At 35.2% G+C, this 23,594-nt stretch overlaps 2 protein-coding genes across 2 annotated transcripts; one reads left to right on the top strand and one right to left on the bottom strand.

The window, feature by feature from the left end:
- Positions 1-4,890: 4,890 nt before the first annotated feature.
- On the bottom strand, positions 4,891-8,811 carry LOC132623995 (uncharacterized membrane protein At3g27390). The gene is made up of 9 exons (XM_060338809.1): positions 8,417-8,811; positions 8,201-8,309; positions 7,923-8,121; positions 7,688-7,821; positions 6,877-7,165; positions 6,674-6,780; positions 6,418-6,592; positions 5,699-6,147; positions 4,891-5,622 (listed from the first exon to the last, which is right to left on the bottom strand). Exons 1-9 carry the CDS (start codon positions 8,499-8,501, stop codon positions 5,424-5,426), a joined length of 1,746 nt encoding a protein of 581 aa, XP_060194792.1. The 5' UTR covers positions 8,502-8,811; the 3' UTR covers positions 4,891-5,423.
- Positions 8,812-11,728: 2,917 nt separating this feature from the next.
- On the top strand, positions 11,729-17,049 carry LOC132623200 (B3 domain-containing protein Os01g0234100-like). Its single transcript, XM_060337931.1, has 7 exons — positions 11,729-12,377; positions 12,463-12,561; positions 13,730-13,761; positions 13,865-14,027; positions 14,119-14,325; positions 15,856-15,946; positions 16,061-17,049. The coding sequence occupies exons 1-7, from the start codon at positions 12,174-12,176 to the stop codon at positions 16,789-16,791; spliced, it is 1,527 nt and encodes a 508-aa protein (XP_060193914.1). The 5' UTR covers positions 11,729-12,173; the 3' UTR covers positions 16,792-17,049.
- The last annotated feature ends 6,545 nt before the right edge of the window (positions 17,050-23,594 follow it).

Below are 23,594 nucleotides of genomic sequence, written 5' to 3'. Positions count from 1 at the left end.
TTTAGCATCTTTATTTGGTTCTCCATTTGTCTCAATTTATGTGGCACATTCAGATTTTGAGAGTCAAACTTTATAGTTTTGACCGTAAATTCGGACTTTAAATTTTTTAAAATAAAATTTACATATTTGAAAACTACGTGAAAAAATATTATAAGTCATAATATTTGACAATTCTAAATATTCAAAAGACATGAAAGAGTTGCGGTAAAAAAGAAGTTATTTTACGCTTGAAATCTAGAAAGTGCGATGTAAATTATGACGGAGGGGGTATTTCATTTTTGCCAAAATTTTTAATTGAAATAACGCCATCTTCTTTGGCAAAAATAAAAATAAAAACAGGAATAACGCCATCTTACTTTGGTGCAAGTTTTGTCGCGCATATGGAGAATAAACGAAAAGGTCACCTCACTTGCGATACATAGAACTTTCATGACGATAAAAAAGATCGAATTGCTATAACTATGTACTACAAATAACCAGGTAAAGCAAAGACTAATACTCTTTCTGTCCTAATTTGCTCGATCTAGGTTTTCTTTTACTGAGAGTTAGGTTGTTTTCTTGTATTTTATCGCCCCTGCACAGGCCTACTAAATTAGCTTTGAGATTCAAATTGTTGCAGCAAAATAATGCATGGTTATTGCAACGCCAATAGTGCCTTGAATAGATGTAAAGAAATGAGTGATCAACACGTTCTGCAGGACTTGATTTTGGTCTACAAGATATCGCTAGATAGAAACTTCAAATTGTTTGACAGAAGAAGACTGAACAACTAAATTGATTGATTAATTGGTCTGGAAAAGTTGTTAGTCTCGACAAATTGCTCTTTATGCTGAGAAAAAGTTGCAGGAGACAGTTTGCGCCTACGTATACTGGAATTCCTATTTCTGTGATACATTTGACTCTATGTTGCTCCCAAACACACACGCAAGTATACGTGGTCGTACAAGTAATATAGACTGTTAAGTCCAGATATCGATCCCACAGAGACTTAGATTCTACTGTTAAGCTAATTCAAATTCGAATGAAACTATTCAAGAAAGTGAAAATCAAGATGTTTGTTGTACTAAACTAAAACTGAAAAGTAAACAATTTGTGATGAGTGTTTTTGTGACTGGGAATATCTTGACAAAGATTGTAAGAATTATCAGATGAGAGAAAGATCTAGGGTCATGGCTTTCGACAATCCAGTTGATTTGCGGACAATTCCACCTATTTTATTTCCTAGGTTACTAGTTGACGGGTTAATTATACTTTATGATATTCTCTCGAACTACTCACAAGCCTGTAGATGTTACTATAACGCCTATATCTCTATGGTCATCAGAGGTAACAAGAACGCATTTATTTCTCCGTATTCAATTAAGTAGGGCTAAAGGGTATATCTTTATCCTCAGTAGCGAAATGATTAAATCGAACAAACTCTATTTATTCTTATTACGTATGTGAATTCCCTTTCTCAAGTCCAATTCGCGCACCACAGATAGTGTCTAACTATTGGCCAGATAATCAAACAATTAAGATCAAGAATAAATAGGCAACCCAAAATATGGAAAATCAATAGATAATAATTGTCATCAAACCAACTTTCAAGTCTTTCGCCACAACCCTAGAATTAAGAAGTTTAGCTACTCATGATTCGATCATAGACAAAAGAATTTATGAATAATCTAGGGTTGAAAAAGATGAAAAATAAAATAAACCTAGAGAGAGAAAATAGAACGGTGGCTTACAAGTCTTTGAGTAATCCCAGCACCCCGTTTTCAGCTAATAAAACGTCTATATATAGTCTAGGGTAAAAACAAAAAATAAGTAAACCTAATCCTAGTCGAACCGGGAAAGCTGCGCAGAACCCCGCTTTCCTTTCACGATGCGGATGAAAAGCGCAATGTCCTGAGGCCTCCCACTTTCCTTCCGCGATGCGGAAGGATCGCCTGATGGTAATGCCTGGGCTGGTCTTGTCCACTTTCTTCATGCGATGCGCGGATGAAAAGCGAGACCTTCAATTCAGTTATTTTTCCTTTTAGTTCATCACTTGTGGTCTTCGACTCGTCACCTCGTCTAATCGTCATATGCTCCAAAATCAATCACTTTAAGCACAGTTTTCCATTGTTTGTCATCATCGTACCTATACACATGAAATATAATGACATAAGTTCAAATACGACGATTGCCTCATGAATTAAGCGATAAAAGTCATAAGAATAGGATATAAAATGACACAAAACATGATATTTGTGCCAAATATCACTCTACACTCACAATAGAATTTATGGAGTAGCCAAGGTCTACAGTCCACAATATTCATGGAGTAAGTCCTTTGTTCCAGTGAAGTGTCTACAGTATAAGGTGGGATTACAAAATGAAGCCCACTTAATCCAATTAACCTTGGGATTATCTTATCCCATCTAAGAGATGGGATAAAATAATTCCAGATTTATTGTAACACCTCGTATCTTTAACGTAAGCTTTGACCATGATCCAAGACTTAGAAAATCAGATAAAGAATGTGAGAATTGGAATTTCCCTGTTCCGTTGTAGGATGAGAGTTTACGCCCATGAAAAGTGACCGTATTTCAGTTTACGGTCCGTATTTCAAGTCGTAAACTGAAACCAAGGATTTCTGAGCATTCTCGAATTTGGCATTTGGATGTCAAATGGTTAAATACGGACCGTATTTCAAAACTTATTTGGAATATGGGAAAACTTCCTTCATGAAAGTTGTAGAGCTTTGAAATACCTTTCCAACGGTATATTATGGGGGTCAAACGGACATCTGTACAAAGAGTTATGACCATTTTATTGAAGAGATGCAGTGCAGTTCGTATTTCAAAATACGGCCAATATTTCAAAATACGGCCCGTATTTTGAAATACGGCCAGTATTTAACTGGGACAAAATTTTAATTTTCCAGAACAGTACATATTCGTCCGTACCAGTTTAAATCATTATTTTTCATTCCTTCAAGCCCTAGAACGACCTCCTACCCTCTTCCATCATCAAGAACATCAAGGTAAGCCTACTCTAATTATTCCAACTCAATTTTAATACCTATCCTTGTAATCTAAACAAGAAATCATCATTCCAAAACTAGGGTTTTCAAGAAAACCCATCTCAAGGTTCAAGAATTCAAGATTTTGAAAATCTTCTTCAAAGCTCAAGTCTTTAATTCAAGTTTTGGAGCAATTAAGGTATGTAGAACTTCCATCCACATGTGGAAATCTCTACGTTCTTCCCCATGCTCCGTTTCTTGATATCCATGAAGTTCAAACCCTAGGGCATTAAACCCAACATATTGGTAGCCCGTATTTATGTATTTATGTACATGAATTTTGTATCTATATTCGTTATTGTATTCCTAATTTTCCATTACGATTATTAGGAACCCTAGCTTAATCCATGAATCATGAATTCTTCCTCATGTGTTCTTATTATGTTTATATGAAACTTTATGATTTTATGTAGCAAGTTACAAACATGTTTTCAAGTCAATTATATATATATATATATATATATAATTATGAACTATTGTTATTACTCATGAATCAAGAACATGTTTGCAAGACTATGACAAGTTATCTCATGAAACCATATTACAAGATATTTCATGAAACCATGTTACAAGTTATTTCGTGAAATCATGATTACAAGTTATTTACAAGTTATTTCACGAAAATCATGGGCTTCTTAGCCAACTATATTATGTTCATATTTTGGGAATTGCTTAGTTAACCGAGAAGGCTCAGATAGCCTGAAACTACGTAGCCACCGTAGGATAAGGGTTGTTAGCAAGGAGGCAACATCTTCATTATGCAGTTTGGATCCTTACATGCTTATTATTACTTAAATCTCATATCCCTGGCAAGGTTGTGAGTGTTCTGCTAGTAGGACGCAAATACCAGACCATGTTGTCGGTTATACTATAGCATTCCCCACGTTACAAGTAGTTTTACATACAAGTATTTCTATTGATTTACTGTTTTAAGACTTTACTCATGTTTCATGCTCATGTTCAAGTTACATTCAGTTTCAGGTCATATCCTATATCTATGTTGTGTCATGTTCTTCATTTCAGCAGGTTTTACATACTAGTACTATTCACCATGTACTAACGTCCCTTTTGCCCGGGGCCTGCACTTCACGGTGCAGATACTGGTTTTCAGGAGCATACATCTGCGCAGTAGGATCACTTCAGATATTAGCTTATTGGTGAGCCCCACTTCTCTCGGGGTTCAACATGGAGTCTGCATTAGTATTCAGTTTATGGTAGTCCAGGGCCATGTCCTGGTAGTTAGTATTCAGACATGTTTTAGAGGTTTCATAGACAGATGTTAGTTCACAGAGTCAGTTATGCTTTTATGTTTGCAAACTATTGTGTTTTCATGATATTTCATGCTATGAGATAATTTCAAGACTTTATTCCGTAAATTACATTTTCATGATTTATTTAAATTGCATCATATAGATTATATTGTTTTGATGCCCATGTTGACAAGCAAGCCATGAGGTTCGCTCGGACACATGCAAGCAAGGCCCGAGTGCCGTGTCACGCCCAGGCCATGGTTCGGGGCGTGACATTTATAATCCTGAAATTATAATACCGGCATAATTTTGTCCGCGTACCAAACGACCCCTAACGCTCTAGTCTTAGTTTAATACCAATTTGCTTTTACATTTTAATCCAAGTTTCCCATTGATTGTTGCAAGAAGGAAACTTTATTTGTTTTGAGACTATTAAACACTATTTCCACCATTTATTTGTTTTGAGACTATTAAACACTATTTCCACCATTCTTCATACAACAGAGGAAGGAGAAACTGTGCTCATTAACTCATTTACATGGGAAAACAAGGCCTTTTGACGCCAATTATCCCGTCTACAGCATATTGAAATTCAACAACATATGGGATTATCCATCTTGAGCAAAACGTAGAATGATCCAATATTCTACCGATTGAAAAAATAACAGTACTTTACATCATCTCCCACCCTAAACTTCACTCTATTGGGTAGTACCCCTTAAAAGGAAAAGGAAAACAAACAAGAAGAAAGAAGAAAAAGTCATGTCTTTACAAGTTTCAAATAGGGAAATAACTGAAATTGAAAAAAAGAAAAAAAGAAAAAAAAAAGAACTAGCATCTGTGCAAAAAAACAGATTCTTTTGATCTCTAAAGCCTGTCGAGTTCACTTGATAGTGTGTTCTGAAAAAGACTGTATGGTCTACGCTTGAGACCTTTCTTGATGGGTTGTTGACGATTTCTGTTAAGATGTCTTCAAGCTCCTCAAGTTGTCCGTAGGAAGAGATTTGAGCTTTGGAAAACAATTGTTAGCCTACTTTGTGAAGTCTTTCAAACAATGAAACTTAATGAACTCACATAAATCATCGTGATGGGACTTAAAGATAACTAATCCCTACTTAGAATGTTCAAACAATTTCAAGAGAACCATTTGATCTTGAGGACACTGATCTGGTGGAACTGTTCTTTATTACAGAACGGGGAACAGATCGCGTGGAACCTTCTCTGGAACTATTGGAATACTGCATGATCAATGTTTTCACTATCTGTCTGAATTTCCTTCTATAAGTTGGAAACTTGGAAACACTTCTAATCATTCCCACCATCCTGCCAAAGCAATGAAATTTCATAAATCTTGTTTTAACACTGCAAAATTCGATGAAAATTTTAAAAAGAGACTTACCTTCGGCTTATGCCTTCAATTTGGGCAGCTCTAAGAGAATCTTGAGGTGCCACGCTTCCATTTTCCCAGGCCTTAAAGCGTTCAGAGTTGCTTTGGAAAAGGACTACTTTCTCTAGGAACCTCATTTCACCTTCTTCTAGACTTAGGACTCTAATTTGTTCCTTGAGGACCATGACTGGTTGGAAAAACCAGTCCAACAATCTGTCCTGAGGTCTGTTCAGGTGAGTGATTTCAAGATCCTCAAGAAGGAACAGTCCATCTGATCCGGCTTTTATGGAATAAAAGATTATCTGTAGAAATGTATAACACGGTAAACCAACGTTGATGACTGCAACATCAACACCATGCTTTGTCTTCAACCAATCGTCTAGGTCGCCGGGGGTTATCACTTTCACGTCCAATAATTCCTTGGCCCTTAGTTCACATGATCTTGCCATGTTCTGCCACACCTGTTAATTTTTGTGACATGTCAATTACCCAATTTCATGGTTTCCAAGACAAGAAAGATATGATTCTACTTATGAAAGATCTGTTGTATTGTGTTACCATCTTATCTAAAAACTTAAGTTGTTAGAGATAGCTTACATATAAAGATGTTACAAGTAGATCATCAATCATTTCACACAATTGTCAGCATTTTACGAATTAGCCAGAAAGTGTTTTCATGGTGTACTCTTCACTAAAATAGCATGTAAAAGAACATCGAAAGAGAAGCACACCTGCACCATTTTCACTTCTTGTATTGCCTCCCTCACTGATCTAGACGACGTTAGGCTTGGCACAAGCATTGCAGGTGCTTCAGCAAATATCGAGTTTAATCTGCCTTGTACTGAACTGTTTCGTTTCACAGAGTGCTCTGACAAACTGGATCCCTTGTTTTTTCGATAATGAGGCCTGGCTACGATTAAGATGATCAGTAATCGTGGCAAATATGAAAACCGCGCAAAGAAATATAAGGAGAACTCGAGTAATTACTTTGGAAGAATGGACCCTTCTCTAAGGTAAAGCCAATCATTTGTGTACTCATCAAACTCTGCCACCATTGCAACCACAAAAGCAACACCTCTTTGGAATGACCTCTCCTGAATTGAGACAGTTTTTTCTAATAATAAATCTTACTGTCACACTAAAACAGCAGACAGAACTGAGAAACTAAAGGAGGCAAAGGGATAAATTACCTGATAAACAATAACAGCTCCATATAATCCAATGAAAAAGCTGGAGAAAATAGCCATTATGACACTTCCAATGACAACAAGAGGCCACAGAAGGATTGTTAGGCCAGCAATGGGAATGCATGCAGTTTCAAGGAATGGGCCTTCGCGGCTTATCAGATCATGTATGAGTCTATACCATCCCTTGAACAACATAAATGGGCTTTTCACTATGGCTATAGCAGTGTAAAGAGGAATTTCCACAATCAGTCCCATTAAACCAACCAGTATACATCCTGGTACATGGATGAATCTGCAACACAACATTTAGCATATTTTATTCCCTGGTTATCGAGAAGAGAATTGAACAAATGCTCGTAGCCAAATAAGAAAAGTTATTATCCTCTTTTCTCTTTTTCCTGCTTGATATAAATCTCTTCCCACAATTCATGAAAAAATATTTCTTCCTTAGACTATTTCTTGTCATTTTCTAGACTTAGCATACTATTTCCTATCATCTTCTCTTTTCTTGATCTCTACTCTTACTCTTTTTCTTCCGCAGAATAGACTTTTTCCCAGTTTCAATTTTTTTTTTTTTTTTTTTTTAAATCTGATCATTGAGGCCAAGGAGAAAGTCAACCCCATTTATTTTCTGAGTCAAGGGTAGTTCATTGACTTATTCCTCTAAATAATTTGTGGTAAGTTGACTGTTAATATAATATGGTCCTATTAGAATATGGGCATGATACCGTGTATAACACAATATGAGAGATTCATTATGATTGTCTTTTTTTTGCGGAAAGTTTTAACATAGAAAGGCAAATTAGAAACAAACCTAAAAGGTTGAAAGTCCAGAGAAGCAGGGGAATCACGCAGTTCCTTCAAATACATTGGATAAGAATGATAACACATGTCTGCAAAATCTCGGACAGCAGTGCAACTACCTTTTATGGTTCCCCATGTTCCATCCTGAAAATTAACATAATCAAAACAACCTTAAAATCATAAAAATTTACTAAACTGCAGAACAAACAAGAATTGATTCTTATTATTTTTTTATTTTTTTTTACCACAATGCAGTGAATGAACTTGTTATAATCGTTGTCGTCGTGTCTGAAAGCTTCAAAAGCAGAAACCCAAGGGGCGAAGAATCCATATCCAACTCCCACAAGAACACTACCAGCTATGCTTAAACCCAACCAAATACCAAATAAAGCTGGCAAAGCGAACAAGAAGGCAACTTTAAGTGGCGCATCAAACCTATTAGTCCTGTTCAATAATGAAGAAATCCACGTTAGAAAGAAAGAAACAAAAAAGAAACTTTGAAGGGCCTAAAAATGGCATTTACTTGACAAGGGTGTAAACTGTCCAGAAAACATGTGCTGGGAAAAGACATAAAATCACCCCAACATTTCCTAAAATGAGTATTAGGCCAGCAATTGGACCCACTAGCAAACCTGCAATCAGCAAATTTTGGAATTGAGAACCAAGAATAATAGCACAGACCATGATCGTAAAATCACACATTAGAAATCTTGAAAGGGAAAAAAAAATTAGTACTAACTTTTGAGAGCACCCAAAATTAAAGCAGAGCAAAACGCAAAAACAACATAAACGGCCTGGAACCAGTAATCCACTTTGTTGGTCATGTCTTTTTTTTTTTTTTTTGTGTGTGTGTCAAACAAACAGAAACTCCAGTTATGGGGGAAAGACAACTTCTGAAAATTTTAAAGAGAGAAGCTAGGCTGGAACAAGAGACAAAGAAGATATTTTGATTTTAAACCAATTAGTTTGATACGACTCAAGAATTATATTGTCTTGGTCCATGACGTAAAGGATGAGTCAGAGTAATTGGAGGATTAATTTTTGTATGAAAATTGGCGTGCCCCTTTTATTAAATTACAATATCAATAATTATGCAGACTTTTCTTCCTTGGTTATTTCTTTCATTACTTAAAATCAGCCAACTTATTTTGAATTGTGCCAGGAAAAAACCAAGTAGATATGTTTGTCTTCTAGAAACAGAGAGGCGTAGAAGTTGAAATATTGTTAAAGCATCATAGAGAATAGTAGCTTCTAGTACTATTTCATTTCTTCTCTTAATTATTAATGCACCTGAAGTGCCGTTGCCTATTTTAGAATGATAACGACTTTACAACTTAGATTACAAGAAATCCATAAAGAACGAATCAAAATATCAAACAGCTGATAATTCTAAACATTAATAATACTAAATAACTAGCATTTTTTTTTGTAAAGGCACTGAAAATTGCTACAATACCATGAATTGGAGATAGCAATTTTTTTAATCATCTAATTTCGAAATTTACGGGCTTGATTAATATAGATTGATATTATGTACGACTCTCTCGTTAAAGGGAAAAGAGCTCCTTTAAAGGATTTTTTTAATTCTCAAACTCAAACTTACATAGAAAAATCTCGACCATCTCACTACATCTTTTGATGGTGCTATGAGTCCGCTTGTTTCCTGGGTGATGCGACTAGAGGAACAACTTTAGACATTGCAAGGGCAATAATTTTTCTTATTAAATGTTGCATCTTGCATGTGCTTTTGTTTGAAAAGATGGGATGAAAATAATACTCTACAGTATATACTTAGCAGGGATAAGATAAGAAGCAAGGAGGGGTTTTGGTTGGATTACGTGTGAAGCACAAAATTAAGAAAGTTTCCGTCCCCCGACGATGGCTGCCGTGGATGATAGTCAAGCTTAGCAGGCCATTAATTTTTGACTTAACCCTTTTTTTAGCTAATTTTCTCATGAACCTGTCATTTTCCCTAACCATTTCTCTTCCCTCTGGAAATATATATGAAATAAAAACATAACCACTAAGCTAAAATAAAGTCCTATTCTAAGAATGAACTTTCTTTATCTAAATTAATAATTAATTATCTACAAATCTCAATCATCTAATAAGTCTTTCAATTGGAAAACTTATAATTATAATGAAATATAGCAATCAGCACACCGATTTTATGTTCCATACATATTTATCTTATCACGTTTTTCAGTTTCTGAAAGAATAAAGATAAGAAGAGTAATTGGTCAAGCTCTTCCTCATTGGCCGTCTCTTTTTGGTAATTCCACGTTTTTTTCTCTTTTCATTGGATGCTTAAATTTTTGCTTTAACCTTTGGGGGGTGGGGGGTTGGGGGTGGGGAGTGGAGGGAGGTCCTATATATACTCAAAGCAATATTTATGCCTAGCATGACTAAACATTTGAGTAAACATTTGAATAGACAAATTAGGCTAAACCTAACCTGCTCAAGTTTTATGGAAATACTTGATATAGTCATGAAGATTAGTCTGTTGATTAAAATGTCAAATGGACAAATAAAAGAGAACACAAGGAGTACTCCCTCTGTTCACTTTTTTTTATTTGTTCAGTATTTCAAAATAAATTCACTTTTAATTATCACTTTTAGCATATCAAGAGAAAACAATTTTATTTTTCTTGTTTTATCCATAATATTAATTACTCACTTCAAATCATTTTTTAAATCTAATAAAAATACAACAACAACAACAACATACCCAGTGAAATCCCACAAAGTGAGGTCTGGAGAGGGTAAAATATACTCAGACCTTACTTCTACCAAGATAGAGAGGCTGTTTTCGGTAGACCCTCGGCATAGGACTAATAAAAATATGCACTAATTAATATGGACACATTGATAAATTATGCATTTCATTTATTATTTCTTAAACAGTGTAAAAAATCCAAAATGGACAAATAAAAGTGCGCGAAGGGAGTACATTGCTTGTATATCCATTGGACACTATGGTTGCCTGTAGTTTTTCCATACAATCTCCATAGAGCTAAAGTTTAGCCTAAGCGATTAGTCAACCCTATTAATTCGTTTTTACAAGTAGTCATTATAGTCTTTTACCATAAATAAAACAGGAAAAATGGGCATACCTATTTTAGTATGTCGTGTTATGCTAATAGCAAACTTCATCAGGAACTGGATCTCTTTAGAAATCAAATCAGGTAGCATCCTACTCGACATTGTAAGTTCCTTTACTATTTTAATTTTTCAAGATCGTGTTTCTTATATATATGAATCCGTTTGACATATATGCTATCACTCAGGAAAGAACTATTACCCCACTAGTACTTGGCCCAAAATGCAACACCTATGAATTTTTTATGTGCGGATTGCCCTTCAAACGTACTGATCTTTAATATTTGCCTTTCGCTTAAAAAATTTATCGAAAATACTTCGATGTTTTGGGTTCGCAACTCCGTTCAGTCAAAAAAAAAAATCGCAAGGCAATTCATTTCACGAAACCTCTGCCTTAAGGCCTAAAATTTGCCAAAATTAGATCTATTCGGATAAAAGTTAGGTTTTAAGGCCTAATTTTGGGCAAAAATTGTCTTACAGTAAACTTCTGCCTTAAGGTCTAACTTTTGTACGAATAGGTCTAATTTTACTACGAAGCTCTGTCTTGCGATATTTGTTTTTTTTTTGCTAAGCTGGAGTTTGAACCCAAACCTCATAGTATAAGATGAAGGATAGAAATTAAAGACCATCAATTTGAGGGACAAAAATTAATGACCACCCCGAATAAAGGCAATCGTGCAAATTGCCCACATCTATGTGCTGGTTGGGAAATTTGTTTTTGGGTTCTACGTTATTGGATCAGGCACTCGAGACACTAATGAGCCAACTTTTTAGCTCGTAAGTAGGTAATAAATGTTTAAACAATATCCTCTAATTAATACTATTAGATTAGATTACTAGTACTAAACTAATGTTAAATGAACTCGACTAAAATACTAGCATTCATGTCACAACAAATTAAATGGTCTTTTAATTAGTCTCCAAGTCTATTCCGTGTTTTACTAGACTAGACTGGCAAAGAACTCTTTCTCCACCAGTATCAGGAAATTGAAGGACTGTCAATGAATTGTACAGTAGCTTTTACAAGTTACACGTGTAAACCAGGTGGCTAGGAATCGCTAATAACCAAAAACTAGAGCCTCGACATTATGTCAGTAACCCCCACCCCAAAGCCATTTTTGCAGTATTCTTGTTAGCACTTTACTAGTAGTAAAAATGGTTCTCGTGTTGCAATCCGGCAACGATTAAACCACAAAATGCACCTGTAATTGTGTTTTCTTGTGGATTTCTCTTTTAACAGTTAAAACCAAACGAAACGTCCATCTAAATGTACCCTCGACCGAACACCGAAAAAAGGGCTCTATATCTCTGACTAGTAGTCGTTTTCTAGTCTTCCTAGTGGTAGAAAAACGATCTGCTAGAAAAAAAAGAACCCAAAATTCACAATCTTAATTCCAATGAAGATAAAAGTAGTTCATCGAAGTTCACCCCCAAATCAAGAAGATAAATCCTACCCAGATATGCCCAAGAAGGAAGTTCTTGATGAGGAACCTGAAAATCAACAACTTGAGTTACCTGATTCTGCAATACCCAAAGACAATTCGAGTCTTGTTGATGCTTCCATCCCAATTAACTCCCTGATTCTCTCTCCTTCCTTGCTGGTATTCTTTTCTTTTTCTATTTTCTGTTGTTATTCCCTGTCTTGATTTACTCGAATTGATGTTGGATCTGGCTCAATTGTTTCAGGGTAAAAGAAGAAGGAAGCCCAAGGAGATTATTGATCAGATTCCAACAATTCCCTACAGGAAGAAGAGGGTAATCAAGAAACAGGTCCAATCCAACAATGTGAGATACACTTCTCTTCGTTTCACCAATATGCTGCTCTATTCATAAGCAACTATTGTCTTAATTGACCTATGGGTCAACTAATTTGACCAATTTATTGCTATGCTCTAGCTGCAGCTTCAACTAATTGTTATGTTAGTTTGCAATTCAGTCTGGTGGAAAATGTGATTCAGGGCACTAGTAGCAGAATTCACATCTCCAACTCTCGTTTACAATTGGGATCTCATCAATTGCTAACCTGCCTAAACTAATGAATGGACCTGGGACATTAACTAACGCAATAACAGGCTGATGTAAAACGAAACCCGGCTACCAAAGTCAACATTTCCCTTAAATTTTGTCCCAGACAACGCTTAGCTTAGTTCCTTAGCCTTTTATTCTGACTGTTCCACCAGGCCACCACTCACATTGGTGGTCTTTTCTTTCTATGATGATTTATTTGGGAACTTCATGAACTGAACTTATGAAAGAGGTTTCTTAATTAGTTCTTTCAGGTTTTTGTATGCTTACATCTGAAAGTGAACTGGTACTTAGTAGGTGTTTGTTCAGTTTAAATAGCTCGGTACAGCATGAATGAAGCTAATCAGGGTTGACTCAAAGTTGATTCAAGTTCATAGGAAATTTGCATTTGCCAAACTAGGATTCCAAGATTGGTCCAGGCCTATCTTAAATGACTTCAGATTATTCCCATTGGCAACTACTGTATGGGAGGAAAGGAGCTTTCAGATGTCTGTTATTATTTTCAATAACACAAATAACTTATCATTACTACCCAACGTTTGATTCAAGTTCATAGGAAATGCCAAACTAGGAGTCTACGATTGGTCCAGGCCTATCTAAAGTTACTTCAGATTATGTGAGGAAAGGAGCTTTCATATGTCTGTTATTATTTTGAATAACAAAAATAAGTTATCATTATTACACAACGTTTAAGATTTATATGAAAGGCATAAACTGCATTCTCATGTCCGTTCCGTGATGCCAAAAACCTCATTAGCTCTCATGGTAGTAATCCCTTTTTCTGGATATATAAGATGTTACCATATCATTTTCCTTCCTGTTGCATTTGACATTCTCTCTGCTTATGCTAATTTTAGGTTCAGAACTTAGTTGTGATCGTACTAAATTTCCTACACTCCCTTATGTTGTTTCTCTTGTTCTTGAGCAGGCAGTAGCTGATGCTGGGCTCAAGTCAATTAGGTTAGTCTTTTCGTAAAGTACTTTCTTTGGCTATTCTTCCATAATTGTAATTCGTAAACCTTCGGTGTTTGAGAGTGACAGCTATTTGCTTTTTTTCATGAAGCACCAAACAAGAGAGGGCTGTGGCTGATGGTTCTGGAAGTGCTACCCAAATGAAATCAGCAGTCAGCATTCGAGCAGATGACCTACTGTCAAGTATTGGAAATGAATATCCCAGTTTCGTGAAATTATTAGTTAGGTCGCATGTTGGTAGTTGTTTTTGGATGGTAAGTTTTGTCTAAACAACTTAACTTTGACTTAGCAAAGGAATTATTTACTTAACCCTGTAATTTTTGTTTTATACCGTCCATACAATAGGGTCTTCCTGTGCCATTCTGCAAGACCCATCTACCAAGAAAGGACACTCAAGTTATTCTTGAAAGCGAGAATGGCGAAGAATTTGAAATAAAATACATTGCTGAAAAGACTGGACTAAGTGCAGGATGGAGAAAGTACGTTGTTGCTCACAAGTTGGTTGAGGGAGATGCTTTAGTTTTTCAACTAGTTGAGCCTACTAGATTCAAGGTGACACTCCCAAGTTTCTTTTTATAACATACTTTTTAACATGCTTTAACTAAGCTTATTGCAATGGTTGTATGACATATGCTTAATCATCTAATATTTTTTTGTTGAATATTTTATTACAATGTAATCACTCATTTCACATATTTGTTATTTTCTTAAGAAACACCTTAATTGTATAGTTGTATCTTACTAGGACTAAAGAAATATTTGAAGTAAAAATTATATTTTGTATGAAGATTTTTCCGGAAAAAAAACCCGAAGTCAAACAACCAGACTTTTATTGGTTTGGTTTATCGATTTAAAAGCCCGACATAGTTGATTTGGTTTGGTATTTGAAAAACCAGAACCAACCCGGTCCATGCACACCCCTAGTTGTATGACATATCCTATAAGTTGATCTTGTACAGAAGTGTAGCAGATAACCACGGTTACTTAAGAAGTGGGATTGATTTTCTTTTTCCCGTTTCGTGGCGTATAAGAATGATGTCATCATGTAAAACCAGCTTATACACATGTCAATCAAGATTCTGCAACAGGAGTGTGAATTTGTCAATTGCAGATAGGTTTATTCTTATCAGAAGATTTGGGCAGAATTATGGTTATAGTAGATTAATGCTTGAAAAAAATATCCAAACCGCTCTTGAGTTTGACTCTAGTCTGTTGATATAATAAGTCCTAAGTGACTTTATCACAGTAAACGCTCTTTCAGTTTCAATCTGCAAATTTTGAGGTCAAGAAGGGAGGATTAGAAAAACTAGAGAGAACTCTGGTGGATCACCAGTTTTCTGGCATTGTGCTTCTTGGACAGGATGGAAGTAGTTTAAAAACTAGTGGTGAGTAAAAACAATTCTAGAGATAAGTAGTCATTCCAAATTCCTCATGTAGGAACGTACGTTAACAAGTATTCTAAACCTATTGTGTAAGGATGGTTCTTGTCCTAAACTGTGATAGAGATGGAAAAACATTGGAGCAAGCAAACATAATCCTTTAAGGAGCTTCTATGTACAGGCCAAGCATCTATTGAGGTATCTTTTGGGAGGAACACATATATGGGCAATACTATTAGTAGAGAAATTACATGTTTTCAACTCAACTTTTGGGTCACAGGGTACTTAAAATTGAGGTGTGCAGGTATGCACTTGCTTTTTTTTAATCGATAAAACATTCCACAAATATTCTGGATTCTTTTAAGGTACCAAAAGTAAGAGGATAGCTATTAGTGTTGTCAATGAGTGCATCCTTTTATTAATCACTTTACAGGCTTGAGAGGCAATATCTGGTTGAATTAGGGCTATTGAAAAAGCTGCTTTCTCCGTTTATTCGAATTGTTATCCAGCTAACGGCACGATAAAATACATTGCAAGTGATGATAGTTTTCGTCTTAGGCCTAGTATTACATTCGACATCTCAGTATGAATTCTCACCATGAAGTGAAGCAGAAACGTGGAAATTGAGGAAATGGTTTTCTAACTGCATATTCGCAAATCTGTAGCAGCGATCTTTATCTCAACTTTGTTTCTGAATTCATAGGTCTATGTCATAAGAGCAAATGATCTAAAGGAGGTGGATGGCGCTCTTAGCCTTCTAAATTTGGATGCACCCCCCAAGCAAAGTGATGCAGGTCAGTAAATCAATTTTATTCCCGAAACATTCTGTGAAAACATAATACAGTACTATATTTTTTGGTCTTTTCTGGTCCTTCTAAACAACTTGTTTCCAATTTGTCGCATGTCAGAGGGAACTAATGTTCATATAAAGAAGCGTCAAAAGAAATCTCTTCCTTTAACTGTAGTGCAAAGGAAAAAACGAAAGCCGGATCTGAGTAAACGTGTTCCACCCGAGGCACAATCGGGAAATGACAGCGATGAAGTTGCTTCAGAAATTTTAGAGGGCTCGAGGTCCTCTGGACCTGCTGTTAATTTTAGAGACATTAAGAGCCTTGAGGAGTTCCACATTCTGGTGAATGGAGTATGCATAGACTCTGAAATTCCTGAACATATAAGGAGAAAGTACTACAAGTTATGCTGCAGTAGAAGTTCTTTTCTTCATGATCGTCTTCTACAAGGCCTTCATTGTAAGCTGGTTGCTGGTATGATATTTGAAGTCATCAATATTGCCGATATGATAAGAGCTTGCACTCTCACCACCCCACGGAAGGAATTCGATATATGGGAGAAGTCACTGAAATCTTTTGAACTTCTGGGCATGAATGTTGGATTTCTGAGGACTCGTCTGCGCTGGTTGCTGAGTCTTGCATTTGACTCGGAAGGCGCTTCGGACACCAAGAGGTACTTGGAAGCTAAAAACGAGTGGTCTCGAGCTGAAGATGAGATACGGAATCTTGAAACGAAACTCGAGGAACTGAAACAAGCTTCTGTAAAATATGGTGCTGATGTTGAGGCACTGAAATCAAAAGCTGAGAGCTATGAGCTTATGTTCCAAGGAGAAGTTAATGCTCCATGGTGAACTTCTCTATATTTCTACTTTATTATATTATGCTGTATACAGCAAATCAGAGAGAAGGTAGAAAGGGAGAATGTTGTTAGTATATCTTAGTTTGTACTTAGTAGTACATATCAGGCTGGGAGGGTATGGTAATTTTACTTTGACTGCTAAATTCTGCTGTTATTGTTATGAAGTATTATGTAAGCCTGAAGATCTAGCTAAAAACTTTCATAGACTGGTGTACAAGCAGTCTAGATTCTATGATAACTGTTTCAGTTTTGTGCTGCTTGTCCTTATTAGATAAATGATCTTTGGAGACAACAACTTTAGATCAAATATGAAGTTTCCAAAGGATGTTTGAAATTGTTAACTTCAATCGCAATCGCTTAACACTGTATTAACTGAGAAAGTTCATTTAGAACTTCCATGTTGATGATAGATCACATGCTTTGTATATCCAGAATGAGAAGCTCACTTTTGAATCTACATTTATAAATTAGCCAATGGATCGATGGAAATAGTAATCAAAAGTAAATTAAATCGAGACTCTTGATTTAAAAAACTTATGCATATAAACATTAATACTTTATGAAGGCCTCATTAACAGATTAATGACATGTGATTTCCGGTTCTCTCTTTTAAAGATTTTTCAAAACAACTCACAAATTTTAGAAAACAATATAGCAATAAGAACTTTGAAAAGGAAAATTCTAGCCACTTCTGGTACTTGGCCTAAAAATATTCAATCATTGACTGGTGGCTTGCATAGCACCATCCAATTGATTTGATATTTGAAAAATAGAAGAAACAAGCAAACACTAATACAACAAATATGGTGATAATGATTGTCGACGGTGAATTAACAGTAACTGGGTTGACATTAAACCTGTAGAATATTTGAGAATTTTAATATTACAAATTCAAATTAAAGTGCAACATTTATCAACATTCGGTTATGGCAAAATATTAGCTGAATGTGGATTTACTTTCTTCTTCCCACTAACTCATTTATTTACCCGCATTCTTCCTCTTTAGGCCTTGTAACTCATGCCATAATTCTTTCATTATCTACCTACATTATTACAATTCTTTCATTATTTACCCACTTTCTTCTAATTCATTGTAAGGATGATTTCCTCACCTACGAATAGTTAGTCATCCTAAACTTGTGAATGTATAAAAAAAATATTGAAGAGTTCTTGAAAAAGTGAGAAAAAAAGAGAGTTTTATTTAGTTGAAGGAAGGTGTTCATTTGGTGGAGCTTTGGACTCAACATCTTGTCCAAAGTTTGTTGAGTTGTACGACGTTGACGGGTTGTTGTATCCTGAAGGGGACAAGTCAGAATTATACTGCTAGACCGGTGAATATTATACCACAGTGAACTTGAATTAGTGTCGGCTTTACCCCAAAGCCACTAAAGCAGTGGCTTTGGGCCCCCGAAAAATAAAGGCCCCCAAAATTGCTCATATACCATTAGTGTATACTTATCACTAGTGATAAATGGAACATTTTCAATATTTTGTTGTCGGATAATTTGTGATTTGCACCCCTAACGTATATGTTCTTTTATGACTTACATCTTCTCCTATCGTTTTTAGCGATTTGCACCCTAGTCTCCTTAGTTCCTTGCAAAACCATACAAACCCCATTTTTTCCAATAATTCACAAAGGGAAAAATAGGAAAATTACATATTAAAAACTAAAAAAAAATCATTTAAATTAAAAAAAAAAAAAACAACAACAACAACATTTGAATACTAATAGAAAGACAAGAGAGTGTTGCTCAGATGGTGAGCACCTCCACCTCCAACCCGAAGGTTGTGGGTTCAAATCACCAAGGGAGCAAAAGACGAGCTCCTAGAGGGAGGGGTAAACAAAAGTTTTTTTAAAAAAATACTAATAGAAACATTTGCACGGACACCAAGTTTTTTCTATTTCCCTTTACAGCTTTTCTCCATTCGAGCAGTAAAGCTTTCTTTCTCTTCGATCAACAAACACTCCATCTTTCTTGATTTAGTCTTTCTAGAGAGAGAAATATTTTCACTTTCATGGAGTAGTAGATAAGCAAGCTCAAGAGAAATGCAGGCTAAGAGCCCGTTTGGATTGGCTTACAGCTTAAAGCTGTTTGCAGCTTATAAGCTGAAAAAAATAAGTTGGGGTAGTCCAACTTATTTTTTTTGGCTTATAAGCTATTTTCAGCTTATAAGCTGCTTTAGATAAACTAAGTCAAATGGGTCCAATTATTTTTTTGAGCTTATTTTAAGCATAAAATGACTTTAAGCTGGCCAGCCAAACACTCAAAAAAACTGAAAACAGCTTATAAGCCAACTTATAAGCCAATCCAAACGGGCTCTAAAGATCAAGGCCAATCCCAACTCTCTTGATCTATAATAGTTAAAGTTATGCTTTTCCTGAATTAGCTTGGAAATTTCAAGATCTGCGGATTCATTTTTCCATCGGTTGGGGTTAAATTCAATTTATCTGTACAGAGGTGAAAGTCGTTTTTGTTTTGAATTTAGGAAAAACGAGCAGTTTATGCTTTTGTAGCTACCGTTTCATTGGCTCTAGTAGTCATAGGCTTTCAAGGAATGGAATATTATTTGTTGGGATCGAAATAATAAAGGCATTATGCGGAAGCTAACAATTGCAAACCTTGACGACGATAAATCAGACGACAAAGAAAAGTATAATAAAAGAAATATAATATTCTAATATAGTTTGATCAATTGATCTACATATGAAAAACTAATATAAAAGCATAAAACCTATTGAGAGAAAAAATTTCCTCCTAAACAAAACTTTATAAAGGATTACATTGTGGATGCTATTATGTGTGTTCTATTGTATGAGAGGGATTATTCAATATATAGAGGTCTAAAACCTTTTCCTCCAAGAAAATGACTAGCCAAATATGGAAGAGAATTATATCTTCCTTTCAGGAAAAGTGAAGCAATTATGGTTATATTTTGACTTTTCTTCAAGAGAAAAGTAAAACTCAAATATGGTAAGAAAATCAGGGCAAACCCTAACATTATTAAGCACCCTTCACTATGTCGGATAGTATTGATGGTTCTACCTTTGTTAAATTAAGTTTGGAGGTTTTCTGGTTTTCGTTTATGTTGTTGGAAACAAACACTTATGCTTTCTTTTTTGTTATATTTAAAGATCAATATTACAGTGGCAAAATAACATGGTGATCACAACCAAAATAGATCCTTTCGTAGAGCTTTAGTGGGGTGTTGTGGTTGCAAATACAGAAAAGACCACTTACCTTTCAATTTCTCCTTTTTTATCGTATGCATGATTGATTCAGTGAGGTTGAGAATCGTCTTTCAAATATGATAACCTGCAATTGTTGGGGTTTGTATTTGCTTACAATATGCTACCGTTGTGCAGAGAAGAACTAGGGCTTAAACCTAAATTGTGCAGAGAAGGCGCGGGAAGAATACCCACCCAGTTTTCATGTAGAGAAAATAATTGTGTTTTCCTATTTTTCCCTTTGTGAATTATTTAAAAAAAATGGGGTTTTATGATTTTGCAAGGAATTGAGAAGACTAGGGTGCAAATCGCTAAAAACGATAGGATAAGGTGCAAATCGGAAATTGTCCTTTGTTATCAGATCAAAGTAATTATAATTGAATGTGTTAAACAATTAAAATTGTAGTTACTTTTTGCTACTTTGTCTAATTCACTCAAAGTTGAAATAAAAGTGCAATGAGAAATTGTACAAAAAAGTACTTTAATTGGCATACTTAAAGAATTAAGAAGTGTTAATTCTTTTTAAGAATATTTAATTGCTTATAGAATAACTTTAAAATTTTCTATACTAGTTGCCTTAGTTGGAAAAAAATTCAAAACTAAAATCAATAAAACCTCAACCAATATCGGTAATCTCTCAAGAAAAGATTAGACAAATTAACTATATATTGTCAATTAAGAAATTAATATAAAAATATTAGTGACTACTTTACATTTTAAGAAGTTATAGGAATAAACTTCAAATAAATAATATAAAAATTTTATTAAAATACGTAAGGCCGTTTTATTAATTTTCGCTTTAGGCCACCTAGTATATTGAGCCGTCCCTGGCTTGAATCTTCTTAAAGAGAGCGAGATATTCGCGTTTTATTAAAATTACGTAAGGCCGTTTTATTAATTTTCGCTTTAGGCCACCTAGTATATTGAGCCGCCCCTGGCTTGAATCTTCTTAAAGAAAGCGAGATATTCGCGCCTCAGCCTAAAGAATCTTTATAGTATTTTTCTTCATTGTATTTATTTTATATTTCAACTATAATTTATCGGTATATTCATCAACAATTTTAAGGAGATTCATCTTTGTTACGGTTTGAAAAAAAATTGTGGATGTCAAGATAGGAGATGTCAACATCATTCCGCTTCGACACCGCTAGATGCGGAAGAAAGCTAAAACACTTTTTACCTAACATTTTTTATGAATAAACTTACACTACTTTTCATGAACATAAATTGTTATTTAAATTCTCGAAAAGTGGGGCTAAAGAAATGAGAAATATTTATCATAAGTGATTTATGCATCTTTGAAAATGCTTTAAAAATGTGTTAAGTGCATCTATTATAAGTCTTGCAATAATTCACATGTTGTTGCGAGAAACAAAAAATATGTGATTTTGACATGAAATATTTGGTGAGATAAATTTCATTCTTGGAATTAAAAAAATATCAAAAAACATGTGAAATTTTTCATTGTCAGGACACATTATGTTGATAATGTTGGAAAGTACAATTTTATCAGTTGTACACGCCTTGCAACTCCTTTTGATTCAAATGTGTGAAAATGGTTGATAAGTAAAAAAGAAGTATGCTAGCCTAAGAGAAAAAATGAGATATGTGACTGATTGCAATTGACCTGATATTGTGTATGAAGTAAAAGTACTTAGCAAGGAAAAGCAAACCAGGTATATTACTTAGAACAAAGATTTGTGGCTTGTTTTATAAATATATATATGTACTAATTTTATTTTATTTTTGGATGAAGATGAGAACACTTTAGTGCTATTTGTTGGGAAAAAACTATTTCTGCTAACTCTACCATGGAAGCTGAGTTATTGCTTTAGCTTCAACTAGTGAAGAAGCGAATTGCTTGACGGATTTATTATATGAAATGTCTTATTTTGAAAATTGATTCCTTCTATTTTAAATCATTGTGAAAGCACCAATATTATTGGTAGAGTACAAAACCGTTATCACAATGGTAAATTCAGACCCATGAGAAAAAAAACACTATATATTTGTGGGATCATATTTTGACAAGCGGTATACCATAAAGATTGATGACGTGAAATCTTGCAGATTTACTGACTAAGGCCTTAGCAAGAAAAAGGGTCTGGAGCACATCGAGGGGGATGGAATTGAAGCTCATAAATTCATGAGTCATATATGAGGAAACCTAACCTGGGGACTAGAGATCCTATAACCAGGTTCAATGGAAAAAAAGAATCGTATGATGACTTGTTGTGAAATACACTATTTTTTATTCCCTCCCTATAGTGTGGTGCATTTATTCTGTAATAATTTGTGGAGGTTGAATCTATGAACTCTTAATGAAAATTTGTAGCTCGTATGAGTGGGGTGTTAACGTTTACAGGAGCACCCTTGACAGAATTTCACCTATGTGAATGTGGAGGTAGCTTCCAATGAGAATCAAGCTTGTTCTCAAAAACACTCATGAAAATTAGGATAACACAAGGCCGTAATGTGCTAGCTATTAAAGCTTATGTCAACACCTTGATTATTATGTGTAAGCAGTGATACTTTATTTCCCTTAAGCAGTCATAGTTCAATGCAGAGCACACTACCGACTCTGGAGTAGATATATTTGTTATGCTAAGTGAAGGTTCAATGTAGCACACCTTCATTATGTATAATAGTCTGTTACACCTCGGGAAAATCTTCCGTTGGTACGCGGGTGAATGACCTAGTGATGAGCACGAGTGTATGATGTTTCCATGAGTAAGAAACGACATTTGATGACCCTAAATAAGATTCCAAAGGCAATCGCAATAAGAGAGAAGTTATGCTCCATAATGAATAATTATAGGTTTTGGAAATGTGAAAAGTTGCAAGTTTGCATTCTGGCCAGTGGTCGTAAAATGAAATACGGACCGTAAAGTGGTATACGGTCCGTAAACTGCCATGTCGTATTGTGGCTTCCAAAACTTCAAACTTTCTGCCAAATGATCAATGCTTAAATACGACCTGGAATACGGACCGTAAAGTGGTTTACGGCCCGTAAACCATGATCGTAAATCACCATGTCCCAGCCTGAGTTTCTGGTTCTGTTAAGATTAAATACGACCACGAAGGACGGTCCGTAAACTGGAATACGGACTGTAAACCAAGTTTACGACCACTGTGCACTTCAAATCAGATTTTTAAGTCATTAAATAAGGGGACCAAGGCTTATTTCATTTCACTTCTACATCACACCCCTTCTCTCTAAAACATCTCTCTACATATATTGCACAAGTTTTCAAGGGTTTTTAGTGATCAACAACACAAAATAAGTGAATCAAGTGTAAGCAAACCCATTAAAGATCATTCAAGTCAAGAAACCCAAATGGAGAAAAACTAGGGTTTTTGCTCAAGTGGAGTATTTCGACTAAGTCTTGTTCCTACAACATCTAAGGTAAGATTTATGGTATTTATATGTTGTTTAAGGTATTTGGAAGTTGGAATGCTTGGATTTTAGAAGAGTATAGCAAAATGGGTCATGAAAGATGAATAGTGACGTTTTGAGAAATAGTTTGAATTGAATCATGATTGTTGTTGTGTTGTGACATGAATGG

Source organism: Lycium barbarum, chromosome 12 (genome assembly GCF_019175385.1).
Source record: "Lycium barbarum isolate Lr01 chromosome 12, ASM1917538v2, whole genome shotgun sequence".
Classification (NCBI taxonomy): Eukaryota; Viridiplantae; Streptophyta; class Magnoliopsida; order Solanales; family Solanaceae; genus Lycium; species Lycium barbarum.
The sequence above is the reverse complement of the archived record's forward strand: the minus strand, read 5'-3'. Positions and strand labels throughout refer to the sequence as shown.

Bases quoted from the DNA above. Each gene is read 5' to 3' on its own strand.
- LOC132623200 (XM_060337931.1), top strand. From the start codon at position 12,174: ATGAAGATAAAAGTAGTTCATCGAAGTTCACCCCCAAATCAAGAAGAT. The intron at 12,378-12,462 runs GTATTCTTTTCT...CAATTGTTTCAG, and splicing joins TTCTCTCTCCTTCCTTGCTG to GGTAAAAGAAGAAGGAAGCC. The intron at 12,562-13,729 runs GTGAGATACACT...GTTCTTGAGCAG, and splicing joins AACAGGTCCAATCCAACAAT to GCAGTAGCTGATGCTGGGCT.
- LOC132623995 (XM_060338809.1), bottom strand. From the start codon at position 8,501: ATGACCAACAAAGTGGATTACTGGTTCCAGGCCGTTTATGTTGTTTTT. The intron at 7,822-7,922 runs GTAAAAAAAAAT...GTTAATTTTCAG, and splicing joins AGTTCATTCACTGCATTGTG to GATGGAACATGGGGAACCAT. The intron at 7,166-7,687 runs GTTTGTTTCTAA...GTTGTGTTGCAG, and splicing joins CTGGACTTTCAACCTTTTAG to ATTCATCCATGTACCAGGAT.